The 14,836-nt window shown below is 44.8% G+C and overlaps 1 protein-coding gene across 1 annotated transcript in view; it reads left to right on the top strand.

Moving 5' to 3' along the window:
* LOC134359715 (collagen alpha-1(IX) chain-like) overlaps positions 1–14,836 on the top strand; it is a 120,135-nt gene that overhangs the window by 72,568 nt on the left and 32,731 nt on the right. Inside the window, exons 10-14 of the mRNA XM_063073233.1 lie at positions 6,272–6,316; positions 6,534–6,587; positions 9,734–9,778; positions 9,904–9,957; positions 14,667–14,711. Of these exons, the coding sequence (XP_062929303.1) occupies positions 6,272–6,316; positions 6,534–6,587; positions 9,734–9,778; positions 9,904–9,957; positions 14,667–14,711 (243 nt within the window). The remainder of the gene's footprint in view (positions 1–6,271; positions 6,317–6,533; positions 6,588–9,733; positions 9,779–9,903; positions 9,958–14,666; positions 14,712–14,836) is intronic.

Genomic DNA, 14,836 nt, shown 5'->3' with positions numbered 1-14,836 from the left:
CAGAGAGACGGGACTGCGCAGACATGTGACGTCGGGCAGTGCAGCGCGGCAGATTTAAAGGAACAGAGCCTCATACAGCGGGCAGCGTAGTTTGCGGGCTGCGGAGTGAGCCAGGAGCAGAGTGAAGACTTAAGGGCTTCGGCTCACCGGGCTTAGGTGGAAACGGGCGAGGCGAGGAAGGTTTGGTATTCATTTTCTGTTGTTATTTGAGGAGAGGGGCAGTATGAGTGTGAGGGCAGTTTGTTGTTCTCGGTGTTGGATGTGGGAGGCCCTGGAGTCTCCAAGCTTCCCGGACGTCTACATCTGCGCCAAGTGCATCGAGATGCAGCTCCTAAGGGACCGTGTTACGGAACTGGAGCTGCAGCTCGATGACCTTCGTCTGGTCAGGGAGAGTGAGGAGTTGATAGAGAGGAGTTACAGGCAGGTGGTCACACCGGGGCCACAGGAGGCAGACAAGTGGGTCACGGTTAGGAGGGGGAAGGGGAAGAGTCAGGTAATAGAGAGTACCCCGGTGGCTGTGCCCCCTGACAATAGGTACTCCTGTTTGAGTACTGTTGGGGGGGACAGCTTACCCAGGGGAAGCGACAGTGGCCGTGCCTCCGGCACAGAGTCCAGCCCTGTAGCTCAGAAGGGTAGGGAAAGGAAGAGGAGGGCAGTTGTGATAGGGGACTCGATACAAAGGGGGTCAGATAGGCGATTCTGTGGACGCAGTCCAGAGACCTGGATGGTAGTTTGCCTCCCTGGTGCCAGGGTCTGGGATATCTCTGATTGTGTCCAAGATATCCTGAAGTGGGAGGGTGAGGATCCAGAGGTCGTGGTACATATAGGTACCAATGACATAGGTAGGAAAAGGGAAGAGGTCCTGAAAGGAGAATTTAGGGAGTTGAGAAAAAGGACCGCAAAGGTAGTAATCTCGGGATTACTGCCTGTGCCACGCGACAGTGAGAGTAGGAATGCGATGAGGTGGAGGATAAATGCGTGGCTGAAGGATTGGAACAGGAGGCAGGGATTCAAGTTTTTGGATCATTGGGACCTCTTTTGGCGCAGGCGTGACCTGTACAAAAAGGACGGGTTACACTTGAATCCTAGGGGAACCAATATCCTGGCAGGGAGATTAGCGAGGGCTACTGAGGTGACTTTAAACTAGAATGGTTGGGGGGTGGGAATCAAATCAAAGAGGCTAGGCGTGAGGAGGTTAGTTCACAACAGAGGGATGGGAACCAGTGCAGAGAGACAGGGGGGTGTAAAGTGAGGGTAGAAACAAAAAGTAGTAAGGAGAAAAGTAAAAGTGGCAGGCCGACAAATCCAGGGCAAGCATCAAAAAGGGCCACTTTTCAACATAATTGTATAAGGGCTAAGAGAGTTGTGAAAGAGCGCCTGAAGGCTTTGTGTGTCAATGCCAGGAGCATTCGTAACAAGGTGGATGAATTGAAAGTGCAGATTGTTATTAATGATTATGATATAGTTGGAATCACAGAGACATGGCTCCAGGGTGACCAAGGATGGGAGCTCAATGTTCAGGGATATTCAATATTCAGGAGGGATAGACACGACAGAAATGGAGGTGGGGTGGTGTTGCTGGTTAGAGAGGAGATTAATGCAATAGAAAGGAAGGACATAAGCCGGGAAGATGTGGAATCGATATGGGTAGAGCTGCGTAACACTAAGGGGCAGAAAACGCTGGTGGGAGTTGTGTACAGGCCACCTAACAGTAGTAGTGAGGTTGGGGATGGTATTAAACAGGAAATTAGAAATGTGTGCAATAAAGGAACAGCAGTTATAATGGGTGACTTCAATCTACATGTAGATTGGGTGAACCAAATTGGTAAAGGTGCTGAGGAAGAGGATTTCTTGGAATGTATGTGAGATAGTTTTTTGAACCAACATGTCGAGGAACCAACCAGAGAGCAGGCTATTCTAGACTGGGTTTTGAGCAATGAGGAAGTGTTAATCAGCAATCTTGTCCTGAGAGGCCCCTTGGGTAAGAGTGACCATAATATGGTGGAATTCTTCATTAAGATGGAGAGTGACATAGTTAATTCAGAAACAAAGGTTCTGAACTTAAAGAGGGGTAACTTTGAAGGTATGAGACGTGAATTAGCTAAGATAGACTGGCAAATGACACTTAAAGGATTGACAGTGGATATGCAATGGCAAGCATTTAAGTATTGCATGGATGAACTACAACAATTGTTCATCCCAGTTTGGCAAAAGAATAAATCAAGGAAGGTAGTGCACCCGTGGCTGACAAGAGAAATTAGAGATAGTATCAATTCCAAAGAAGAAGCATACAAATTAGCCAGAAAAAGTGGCTCACCTAAGGACTGGGAGAAATTCAGAGTTCAGCAGAGGAGGACAAAGCGCTTAATTAGGAAGGGGAAAAAAGATTATGAGAGAAAACTGGCAGGGAATATAAAAACTGACTGTAAAAGCTTTTATAGATATGTAAAAAAGAAAAGACTGGTAAAGACAAATGTAGGTCCCCTACAGACAGAAACAGGTGAATTGATTATGGGGAGCAAGGACATGGCAGACCAATTGAATAATTACTTTGGTTCTGCCTTCACTAAGGAGGACATAAATAATCTTCCAGAAATAGTAGGGGACAGAGGGTCCAGTGAGATGGAGGAACTGAGCTAAATACATGTTAGTAGGGAAGTGGTGTTAGGTAAATTGAAGGGATTGACGGCAGATAAATCCCCAGGGCCAGATGGTCTGCATCCCAGAGTGCTTAAGGAAGTAGCCCAAGAAATAGTGGATGCATTAGTGATAATTTTTCAAAACTCGTTAGATTCTGGACAAGTTCCTGAGGATTGGAGGGTGGCTAATGTAACCCCACTTTTTTAAAAAGGAGGGAGAGAGAAACCAGGGAATTATAGACCGGTTAGCCTAATGTCGGTGGTGGGGAAACTGCTGGAGTCAGTTATCAAAGATGTGATAACAGCACATTTGGAAAGCGGTGAAATCATCGGACAAAGTCAGCATGGATTTGTGAAAGGAAAATCATGTCTGACGAATCTCATAGAATTTTTTGAGGATGTAACTAGTAGAGTGGATAGGGGAGAACCAGTGGATGTGGTATATTTGGATTTTCTAAAGGCTTTTGACAAGGTCCCACACAGGAGATTAGTGTTCAAACTTAAAGCACACGGTATTGGGGGTAAGGTATTGATGTGGATAGAGAATTGGTTAGCAGACAGGAAGCAAAGAGTGGGAATAAACGGGACCTTTTCAGAATGGCAGGCAGTGACTAGTGGGGTACCGCAAGGCTCAGTGCTGGGACCCCAGTTGTTTACAATATATATTAATGACTTGGATGAGGGAATTAAATGCAGCATCTCCAAGTTTGCGGATGACACGAAGCTGGGCGGCAGTGTTAGCTGTGAGAAGGATGCTAAGAGGATGCAGGGTGACTTGGATAGGTTGGGTGAGTGGGCAAATTCCTGGCAGATGCAATTTAATGTGGATAAATGTGAAGTTATCCACTTTGGTGGCAAAAATAGGAAAACAGATTATTATCTGAATGGTGGCCGATTAGGAAAAGGGGAAGTGCAATGAGACCTGGGTGTCATTATACACCGGTCATTGAAAGTGGGCATGCAGGTACAGCAGGCAGTGAAAAAGACGAATGGTATGCTGGCATTTATAGCAAGAAGATTCGAGTACAGGAGCAAGGAGGTACTACTGCAGTTGTACAAGGCCTTGGTGAGACCACACCTGGAGTATTGTGCGCAGTTTTGGTCCCCTAATCTGAGGAAAGACATCCTTGCTGTAGAGGGAGTACAAAGAAGGTTCACCAGATTGATTCCTGGGATGGCAGGACTTTCATATGAAGAAAGACTGGATGAACTAGGCTTGTACTCGTTGGAATTTAGAAGATTGAGGGGGGATCTGATTGAAACGTATAAAATCCTAAAGGGATTGGACAGGCTAGATGCAGGAAGATTGTTCCCGATGTTGGGGAAGTCCAGAACAAGGGGTCACAGTTTGAGGATAAAGGCGAAGCCTTTTAGGATTGAGATTAGGAAAAACTTCTTCACACAGAGAATGATGAATCTGTGGAATTCTCTGCCACAGGAAACAGTTGAGGCCAGTTCATTGGCTATATTTAAGAGGGAGTTAGATATGGCCCTTGTGGCTACGGGGGTCAGGGGGTATGGAGGGAAGGCTGGTGCGGGGTTCTGAGTTGGATGATCAGCCATGATCATAATAAATGGCGGTGCAGGCTCAAAGGGCCGAATGGCCTACTCCTGCACCTATTTTCTATGTTTTCTATGTTTTTCTATAAAGAAAGTTAAACTACAATAAAAATGATAATATAAACCCTAATCCAATGGGATCTAGGGTTTTTCATTCCAGAGTTTTGAACTGAAAATCTCCTCAGTACCATGTGGCAACAGAAGATGATAATCCACAGTCCTGTAGTATTGGTTATGTAGTGGAACCCTGATCAGTGCTAATCTGATCACTTGGAAAGATCTCCTTTACATCGCCTGACTGTGACTACGGGCTAGATCATTCCATCACAGTAATTGCCTGTCCTTGCTGTTACTGTAGGTGTGAAGGTTGGCAGATCAGGCCAATGCAGTCCTTCACCTAAATGCCACAAACCACTGGCGTTCTGTCCATCAGCACATTCATCAACCGGCCACTGGGAGCTGGGCCTTCCGACCTCCGGAACAGCAAGCAGCCACCTCTCCCATCAACTCAGGCTCTGCTGGAGGGATTTCATTACAGCTGGGTGAGGGGCCCATGGGTAAAGTTAGATCCCGGCAAAGAATCGGACACTTGGCAGAGTGTCAGGGACACTTGGTGAGAAACAGCAAAGGATTGAAGGCAGATAATTGTTGTCTGGGTTACATGTTTTATTTAAACCACTCTGCCTTTCATTGTTAACACCAGTCAAAAAGATTTATTTGAAATGAAAGCCTGAGTTTTTTCCTGCTATCTTCAGTGGTAAGTGCATGCTCAATGACTGTATATATAGGTACATATGAATTATATCCAATGTGAAAGTCAAGCAATCATGTTCTTGTGTAAATCCCATGACAAAATGATAGAGTACTATACAAACAGTGTTATAAATGTGTTATGCAAACTGGGAAGTTTGAAATTGCTGCATTAATCTGATAATAGTTAGATTCTAAAAGGTTATGCTGTGTCACTCCCTGTTTCAAATGAAGTGTATTGCACTGAAAAATTGGTCACAATGAAACTGATCAAATTGTTCTTATCTTTAGCCTAAAGTTTGATGTTTTGACTTTCATCAAACTCTTCAGTTCCATTATCACACGAGCTTAGGCACAACTCTAATCTCAATAACTAGATCAGTAACTGTTTAAATGTTGGAATCAGCTTGATTGCTCTCAGAATCCACATCACTCCTAGAATCCTCTCTAACTTGTTCAAAGTATACATTTGAACTTTCTTTTCAATGCTGCTGTTTTATCAAAAGAGCGCTTCCACACACTTCTCAGTCACAACAGCTACTACGACCAGAATTTTATTTATTTTTATTTTATTTTATTGACATACAGTGCAGAATTGGCCCTTCCAACCCATTCAAGGGACAAGTTATAGTGACTAATTAACCTACCGCCCTGTACATCTTTGGACTGTGGGAGGAAATTGGAGCACCCGGAGGAAACCCACGCGGTCACGGGAAGAATGTAAAGCTCTTTACAGGCAGCGGTGGGAATTGCTAGGTCAAGGTTCATGCCAGCAGGGATTTTGTTTTCACCCAAGATGGTCCGTTACTTCAGCTGAGCAAGACTCACTGGGAAAATCACATGATGCCAGTGTGTATGCAGTCCCCAGTGGTTGAGGAGAAACAATGAATAGTTCACCAAAATGTCTATAGGACCTGATTTGATCTCAGCCCCCAGTTATCACTAATGAATCTCTACTGCAGACCCACAGCTTGTGCCGAGTCTTCTTCCGAGGGACTTAATCTTGGGAAAATCCGTGAATCCCAGGAACACTGGATGTTTAGTCTACATCTGTGTTTTCCTAGGAATTACAAGGCACCAAATCATCCCTTACAATTCCCAAACCCTGACAGTTCTTTCTCCCCAGTAGGTGCACGAGCTGGACTGTACATTTTCAGTCTTGAGGATGTAGCGTCAGGTGTCATTCCCCAACAGTCCTACAGAGGCATGATAATTCACACTGCCCTCCGTGATTTAGTCACAAGATCTAGTGTTTTCTGGAGCACTGCAGAGTGTTTAGGTGATAAGTCTAATGGTTGATTTAATTTTTATTTGTCTTACAGGGGGCGTTTGGATTAATTGGACCACCTGGACTTCCAGGGTTTATGGTATGTATTATACAGATCAAGAGAATAAAATAGTCCAGAGTGTCATACATGTGTTAGACTAGTAAATCTGGTTTATGTTTGGTGTGAGTTTTATAACCTAGTGACAATGCGCTTATTATTTTGGTTTCTCAAAGGTATGTTTTCTATAAACTCAGATGAGTGGATGACGTTCCAGTTTAAACAATTGAGTATCTCAGTGTCTGAACTTTCTCGGCAGGGTGAGGCAGGAGTTCCTGGGCCAAAGGGTATGGCAGGTGTGAAGGGCTCTCAGGTGAGCAAAAGCTGCAGTAATGTCTGAATGCACTGATTTTGTTGAATTGAAAGAGGATTTGAAGTGGAGCACCAACCCATCAAAGGAGTGAGGTGTTTTACTGTAATTAATATTAATGTTTTAATTAATTCACATAGTTAATGTTGTATAAATGAATACATTAATGTATATTTGTGTTATATTTAACACTTTAACGCGAGCAACACCATTACATTATTTTAAATTTAATTTTATTAATGTTTTAATATTTTTTCTCCATTGTTTTGAAATGCCTATGATGGTCAGATGAAGGGTGTGTCTAATGCAACACACACACACACACACACACACACACACACACACGCACACACACACAAAGTGCTGGAGGAACTCAGCAAGTCAGGCAGTATCTTTGGAGGAAGATAAAGTCCACGTTTTCAGGCGAAGACTCTTCATCAAGACTGGTGCAGAGGACAGAATAAGATTGTGGGGGCAGGGAGGAGTAGAAGATGGTAGGTGAGACTAGGTGAGCGGGGAAGGTGGTGGGTGGGCAAGGGGAGGTGAAGGAACAAGCTAGGAGTTATGTGGACGAGATAAAGGGCTGAAAAAGAAGGAATCTACTCGGAGAGGACAGTGAACCGTTGAAGAAAGAGGAGAGTGGAAGCATAGGAGAAGACAAGGTATGAGAGGACGAGGGAGATGTCTTCCTTTTTTAAAGAAAGGGGCTTCCCTTCCTCCACTATCAACTCTGCTCTTAAACGCATCTCCCCCATTTCACGTACATCTGCTCTCACTCCATCCTCCCACCACCCCACTAGGAATTGGGTTCCCCTGGTCCTCACCTACCACTCCACCAGCCTCCGGGTCCAACATATTATTCTCCGTAACTTCCGCCACCTCCAACGGGATCCCACCACTAAGCACATCTTTCCCTCCCCCCCTCTCTCTGCATTCCGCAGGGATCACTCCCTACACAACTCCCTTGTCCATTCGTCCCCCCCATCCCTCCCCACTGATCTCCCTCCTGGCACTTATCCGTGTAAGCAGAACAAGTGCTACACATGCCCTTACACTTCCTCCCTTACCACCATTCAGGGCCCCAAACAGTCCTTCCAGGTGAGGCATCACTTCACCTGTGAGTCGACTGGGGTGATATACTGCATCCGGTGCTCCCGATGTGGCCTTTTATATATTGGCGAGACCCGACGCAGACTGGGAGACCGCTTTGCTGAACATCTACGCTCTGTCCGCCAGAGAAAGCAGGATCTCCCAGTGGCCACACATTTTAATTCCACATCCCATTCCCATTCTGACATGTCTATCCACAGCCTCCTCTACTGTAAAGATGAAGCCACACTCAGGTTGGAGGAACAACACCTTATATTCCATCTGGGTGGCCTCCAACCTGGTGGCATGAACATTGACTTCTCTAACTTCCGCTAAGGCCCCACCTCCCCCTCGTACCCCATCTGTTACTCATTTTTATGCACACATTCTTTCTCTCATTCTCCTTTTTTCCCTCTGTCCCTCTGAATATACCTCTTGCCCATCCTCTGGGTCACCCCCCCCCCTTGTCTTTCTTCCCGGACCTCCTGTCCCATAATCCTCTCGTATCCCCTTTTGCCTATCACCTGTCCAGCTCTCGGCTCTATCCCTCCCCCTCCTGTCTTCTCCTATCATTTTGGATCTCCCCCTCCCCCTCCAACTTTCAAATCCCTTACTCACTCTTCCTTCAGTTAGTCCTGACGAAGGGTCTCGGCCTGAAACGTCAACTGCACCTCTTCCTACAGATGCTGCTTGGCCTGCTGCGTTCACCAGCAACTTTGATGTATGTTGCTTGAATTTCCAGCATCTGCAGAATTCCTGTTGTTATGAGAGGTTACCAGTTGGAATGGAAAAGGAAAGAAGAAGGAAGGTTGGGAGAAACTATCGGAAGTTAGAAAAGTCATGCCATCAGAGTTGGAGGATACCCAAACAGGATATGAGGCTTTGCTCCTGAAACTGACTCTGGCCTCATCATAGCGGGAATGGATCCCCTGCATTGAGGCTTGCTGACTTGCTGACTTCCTCCAGCATTTTGTGTGTGTTCCTTAGGATTTCCAGCATCTGCAGAACCATTTGAGTTGAGGGCAGACCTAATTCGCTGCCGGGGGCTCCGTCTCAGGGAGGATCTCTACAGCAAACTCAGCAAGTGTCGGAGCTAAACTCAGCTGGCAAGGTCAAGCCCTGTCATGAGCAAGTGTGAGCCATGGGCTGGGTCAACTACAATCCACACCAGTGTCCGAGGCAAAACCAATTTGGACAGGGGATGCAATTTATGACTTGCAAATTGGTTGAACACTGCAAAGCAAACACTTGAAGCAATCCTGAAAAATACCATATGGATTCAAAGAGGATCCCACTGTCAGCTTAATGCAACTTCCATTTGTTGGTCATTGGTGTACATTGTGGGAAAAGATAGCGAAAATGTCCAATGCTCAACTGTATGGATGTTCCGATCTTTTATTTGTAAAAGCGTGCACAAGGCTAATGTAATAATTTCCTTCCAACTTCTGTGTTCTTCTGCACAGCCTTGAATGATCTCATGCCATCTACTCTGCTCTCCTGTCCCTGGTCTGACACTTGGCCACTGAATTCCTGTCATCTGGAAGACCTTTCCTGTTCCCTTAGTCTTGCCTTCATTGACTTTCAAAACTCTTCTCATTCATCTGCCTCTTACACCATCTTCCAGAGGACTTGGTTGAGCCAGGTACTGTGCTTCAGCAATATTTAAAAGAAATCTGGACAAGTACACAGATAAGAATGGTTTCGAGAGATGTGGGTCAAACATGGACAAATAGAACTGGCTTAGATGGTTATCTTGGATGAATTGGACCATCCATGGGAATGACTCTATAACTCTACGACTCCCCTACTCCTTCTCAATCACCCTGTCCTCCTTCCATCTTGTGCTTCTCTTCCTGACCTCCTTCTTGTTCTGTTTTCTTCGAAACCCCACTCACTGTGAACATTTACGCAGCCAGTCCTGCCGAGACATAGGTTACCTTTACCCTGTAATTAGTGTGCCTTTGATGATGTGTCAGTCTGTGGATGCCAGTGGTTGCAGCTGAACTCAAGCAGATGGACTTTGAGGGGGCATTCATGCTTTTTCCTTCCATTTCCCACAGGGTGAGACCGGGTTACCGGGACTACGTGGTCCTAGAGGTCCTCAGGTACAGTAACTGTTAACTATTACCAGCCTGCATAATCAAACCCTGAGAAATTTTAGTACACAGTGTTAACTTTAATTGATGTTTAATTGTTTTAATTAAATCTATACCATATAATTTTGTTACAGGGGCCACAAGGTCTGGATGGAAGAAGGGGATTTAAAGGAACAAGAGGTCACCAGGTATTGATGTGCTGAAGATAAAAATAAAAGATGAATAAATAACAAATTGCAAAGCATTTCATGAGTTTAACGGGGCTCTTTTGCTTAACCCTCCATCTGTTTCATTTGCTTACCAATACCATCCACATGAGGATGTGTATGTCTGATTCATTCACTATCTGTGCTTAGTCTTTGGAACTGGCCATCTCTGGTGTTGATGTACTGGGGAAGGAGTGTTTGGTTGTTAGATTCCCTTTGGCCGCTGGCAATATGTGTCTGTAGTGTGCCAGTACATCAATGCATTCAGAACCCTCCACCTCATCCCAAGGTACTGTGTAAGACCTGAGGATTCAAGGAAAAAAAACTCAATAAGAGCGGAAAGGGCTACCAGTCCCCGATGCATGTCCTACCATTTAATGTGATCATGGCTGATATGTCCCTGGCCTCCTTTTCTGTGCCAGTTCTACATACCCCTCAATTCCCCAATCTTTCAAAAATTTACCTGCCTCCTATTTCCAGAGACTGAGCACTCTCTGCGAGATGTTCCTTCACACCTCAGTCATTAATGACTGTCCATTTATCTTGCGTTACGTACCCCGTAACTGGGTTGCCAAACCAGCAGAAATGGACCACTTAGTTGGAGTCTGGATTACTGGAACTAAGAAAGTTTTATTAAAGAAATAAGTAACACAGTACTCTAATAGTAAGGATATAAATGCAACAGGTTAGCAATGATAAAACACACATGTACACAGAACTAGGATAATAGGATCAATCAAGCTCTATTGCAGTCCAGGAGTAAAATGATCAGTCTCAAGTGACACAGCGTTTAGTTCAGTTTAGTTCAGTTTAGTTCAGTTCGCAGTAATCGCTGTTGTGCCATTGGGGAGAGAGAGAGAGAGAGAGAGCGAATGATGATATTCAAATCGGATTCAAACAGACCTTTGATATTCCTTGCAGTTAGCTTTCGGGCGAGCCCTTTGTAATGTCTTCTGAGCTCACCGACTGTGACCCCTCCGTTCCGGATATGATCGTTCTTCTGCGGTGAACCTGGCACCCAGGCAAGGGCGGACACACACACCAGGTTCCCGCCGATCGTACCTTTCCACCCTGTGCGTCTATGGTCGGTCCCACGACCAGACCTCCAAAACTCTCACCAACTTGTGGGGGGGGCACACCGCACTTCCAGGGTCTCGTTATCTCGTGGTGTCGTGGTGTCTCTTGCCTTAGGGAACCTGTTCCTTTTATTCCCCTGCTGGGGTATCGCCTGTCCATCAAACTTCAAACAGTTCAGGTTCAAAGCAACCGGTCTGACAATACTCAGAACTGTGCCTCTTTTCGTTAATCTCTCTCGTCTCTCATATTAGCATTTTGAATGTTTCCCCCATTGTCTCTCTTATCGGCATCAATCTTCTGATAACTTGGTTTTGTCACACTTGTCACTATATTCCCTTGCTTGAGACTCTCCCTTTTGAGCGGAAGCACCTCAACATCCACCGTGGGGATGTAAGGACCACATAAGATTGCTTGTCATCCCTCTAAATGTCAATGACCACAGATCTAATTTTGGTCACTGCTTGCCTTCATGGGACAATATGACAACCCGATCATTCTCCGCAAATTGAATCATCTTCAATGGGCTGCTACCACCAAATACATCTTTATCTCCCCCCCCCACCACCACTTTCCGCTTTCCACAGGGATTGCTCCCTCAGTGATTCCCTTGTCCATTTTTCCACCCCACCAATCTCCCTCCTGGCATGTATCGCTGCAAGCACTAGAAATACTACATCTTCCCACTCACCTCCATTCAGGGTTCTAAGCAGTCCTTCCAGGTGAGGCAACACTCCATTGTTGTACCTGGTGCTCTCAATTCGGCCTCCTCTACACTGAAGAGACCTAACGTAAATTGGGGGAACCGCTTTATCGATCACCTCTGCGCCATCCACTAAAAGCAGAATTTCCCAGTGGACACACATTTTAATTCCTATCCTCATTCCCATTCCCACATGTCGATTCATGGCCTCCTCTTCTGCCAAGATGAGGCCACTCTCAGGGTGGAGGAGCAGCACCTCATAATTCCATCTGGGTGGCCTCTAACCTGATGGCATAAACATGTATTCCAGCAATTTTGTTCCTCACTCTTCCCTCTTCTATTCCCCACTCTGGCCTCTTACCTGTTCTCCTCACCTGTCTATTGCCTCCCCTTAGTGCCTCTCCTCCTTCCCTTTCTCCCATGGTCCACACTCCTCTCCCATCAGATTCTTTCTTCTCCAGCCCTTTGCCTTTTCCACCTATCACATCCCAGCTTCTTACTTCATCCACCAAATTTGCTTCACATATCACCTTCCAGCTTGTTCTCCTTCCCCCTCACCCCACCTTTTTTATCCTGGCATCTTCCCCCCTCCTTTCCAGTCTCGATGAAGAGTCTTGGACTGAACTATCATCTCTTTATTCATTTGCATAGATGCTGCCTGACCTGTCAGCATTTTGTGTGTGTTGCTCTGGATTTCCAGCATCTGCAGAATCCCTTGTGTTTATTATAGCAGTGTCCCTTCACACTGCCCACAGAGGTGAATAATAGGGATATAGACATGAAAGCCAGTGAAAGGGAAAGGAGTCAGTGAGAGTCAGGGAAATCCTCGTAAAATTTTCAACATGAAAACCGATCTCACACCAGTGACATAAAACACCATCCTTCAGCTGTCCCTGCACTCCCCAAATGCTGTAAATCTTTCTGATGAAGTTTGGTCTTATCAGCACAGATGAGGCTCGAGATTGTGAAGGCACTGCTATCAAGGAAACATTATATGTCACATATTTCATCCAATTTAGCAAGATATTTTTGGATAGAACGCCAATGTCTTTCAGCAGTTTAAAAGTGATGCAATATGTCTGATTTTATATTTTATCAAACTCTGTCCTAGTACCCACACTGCTCAGAAGAAGCAGCAGAACTGAATCAAGCTAATAGAAAGGAATGAATTATGCCCAACCAAGAAGACGCTATCTTATGAATAACACGTGAACCTCAAAGTTCAAAGTCAATTTATTATCAAAGTAAATACAGTACAGTATATGTCATCGTACACAACCCTGAGATTCATTTTCTTGCAGGCATATTCTGTAAATCCAAGTAACATAATAGAATCAATGAAAGACCACACCCAACAGGACAGACAACCAACCAAAAGTTTGTGCAAAAGACAACAAACTGTGCAAATACAAAAAAAGTAGTACATAAATAAGCAATAAATATTGAGAACATGAGATGGAGAGACTTTGAAAGTGAGTCGAATTCAGTGGGAACTGTTTGGTGATAGGGCGAGTGTAGTTATCCCCAATGGTTCAAGAGCCCAATAGTTCTGGGTTAATAACTGTTCCTGAACCTTGTGGTCTGGGTTATAAGGCTCCTGTTTCTTTTTCTTAATGCCACCAGTGAGAAGAGAGCACGACCTGGGCTGGTCCTTGATGATGGACAGCTTTCTTGTGACAGCGCTCCATGCTCCATATAGATGTTCTCAATGGTGGGAAGGGCTTTACTCATGATGGACTGGGCCGTTTCCATTACTTTCTGTAGGATTTTCAGTCAAGGGCATTGGTGTTTCTATACCAGATTGGATACAACGAGTCAATATACTCTCCACTACACATTGACAGAAGTTTGTCAAAATTTTTAGATGTCATGCCGAATCTTTACAAACTTCCAAGGAAGTAGAGGCGCTGTTGTGCTTTCTCCATAATTGCACTTACGTGCTGGGCACAGGACAGATCCTCTGAAATGATAGCACTGAGCAATTTAAAGTTGCTGCCCCTCTCCTTGGAAGTGTATTTCAGATTTATAGTTTGTTCAGTGATACATTTAACAATGGGTTTTGTGTGTTAGAAACTAATTTAATAGTAAGTATAGTGTGTAAGAAACAGGTCTAAACTGCATCCATTTCACAAGCATGAAGTAGACATCTAAATGTATAACGTAGCCTGTGTGTTACAGACTTTACCAATGCTCTTGATTTGTGACTGCTCCAGGGAAGCCTACAGCAGAGGTTAGAGTGTGTCGGGCTGCAAAAAGGGGACTTGATGCCTGCTGAAAACTAGGTTTGCAGAATAGGACGGTGTATAATTTGGAAAAGCAGCTTGCTTGCTGCACCCTGATTCAGCAGTTGCTCTGTATCCAAATCCCTGCCCTTTCCTGAACTGTGAGAGGGCGCCAGTGGAAAAGCAAGTTTCAGCTTTGTCATAGATACCCCAGGAGTGGATTAAAGTCAGAGTTGTGGACCAAGCTCCCAAGACTTGAACTTGAATCTCACTAGCACAGCAAGAGAATTGAAATACAAGTCATTAAATAAATTTGGAATTCAGTGTAAAAAATAGTCTCAGTAATAATAGCCACGAAACTGTGAACTATTGTAAAGATCTGCCATTCTGGTCCTTATGGACCAACTGATGTGGCTGCTTTTAATTACCTTCCCGGGTCAAAGGGATATTGGGGACAGGCAACAAATGTTGGCATTGTTAGTGATATCCCATGAGTCAATAAAATGGAACTAAAGAACTGGGAGTACGACATTTTTAATGTCTATGTCCCTCTGTCAATGGCCTGGGTGGAGAGATTTAGCACAATAATTCTTCCTTCTTGAGCCCTTGGAACCTGAGGTCAATACCTCACTTTGTTCTGTCCAATGTTTGTCTAGAAGACCTTACTTAAACATTTTTTGTTCATTTCCAAGGGTCGTCCTGGATTAGATGGACTTCCTGGTCCAAGGGGAATGGCTGTAAGTAAAACTGTCCAAGCGAAAACTTTAATTTTGCACCCGTAAGAACACAGAAAGCAAAAATTAGAATTAGAATTGTATTTCTTACATCCATCTCAGAACATGAGGGAGTAAAAAATTTTGGG

This window comes from Mobula hypostoma, chromosome 21, assembly GCF_963921235.1.
Source record: "Mobula hypostoma chromosome 21, sMobHyp1.1, whole genome shotgun sequence".
Lineage (NCBI taxonomy): Eukaryota > Metazoa > Chordata > Chondrichthyes > Myliobatiformes > Myliobatidae > Mobula > Mobula hypostoma.
The sequence above is the reverse complement of the archived record's forward strand: the minus strand, read 5'-3'. Positions and strand labels throughout refer to the sequence as shown.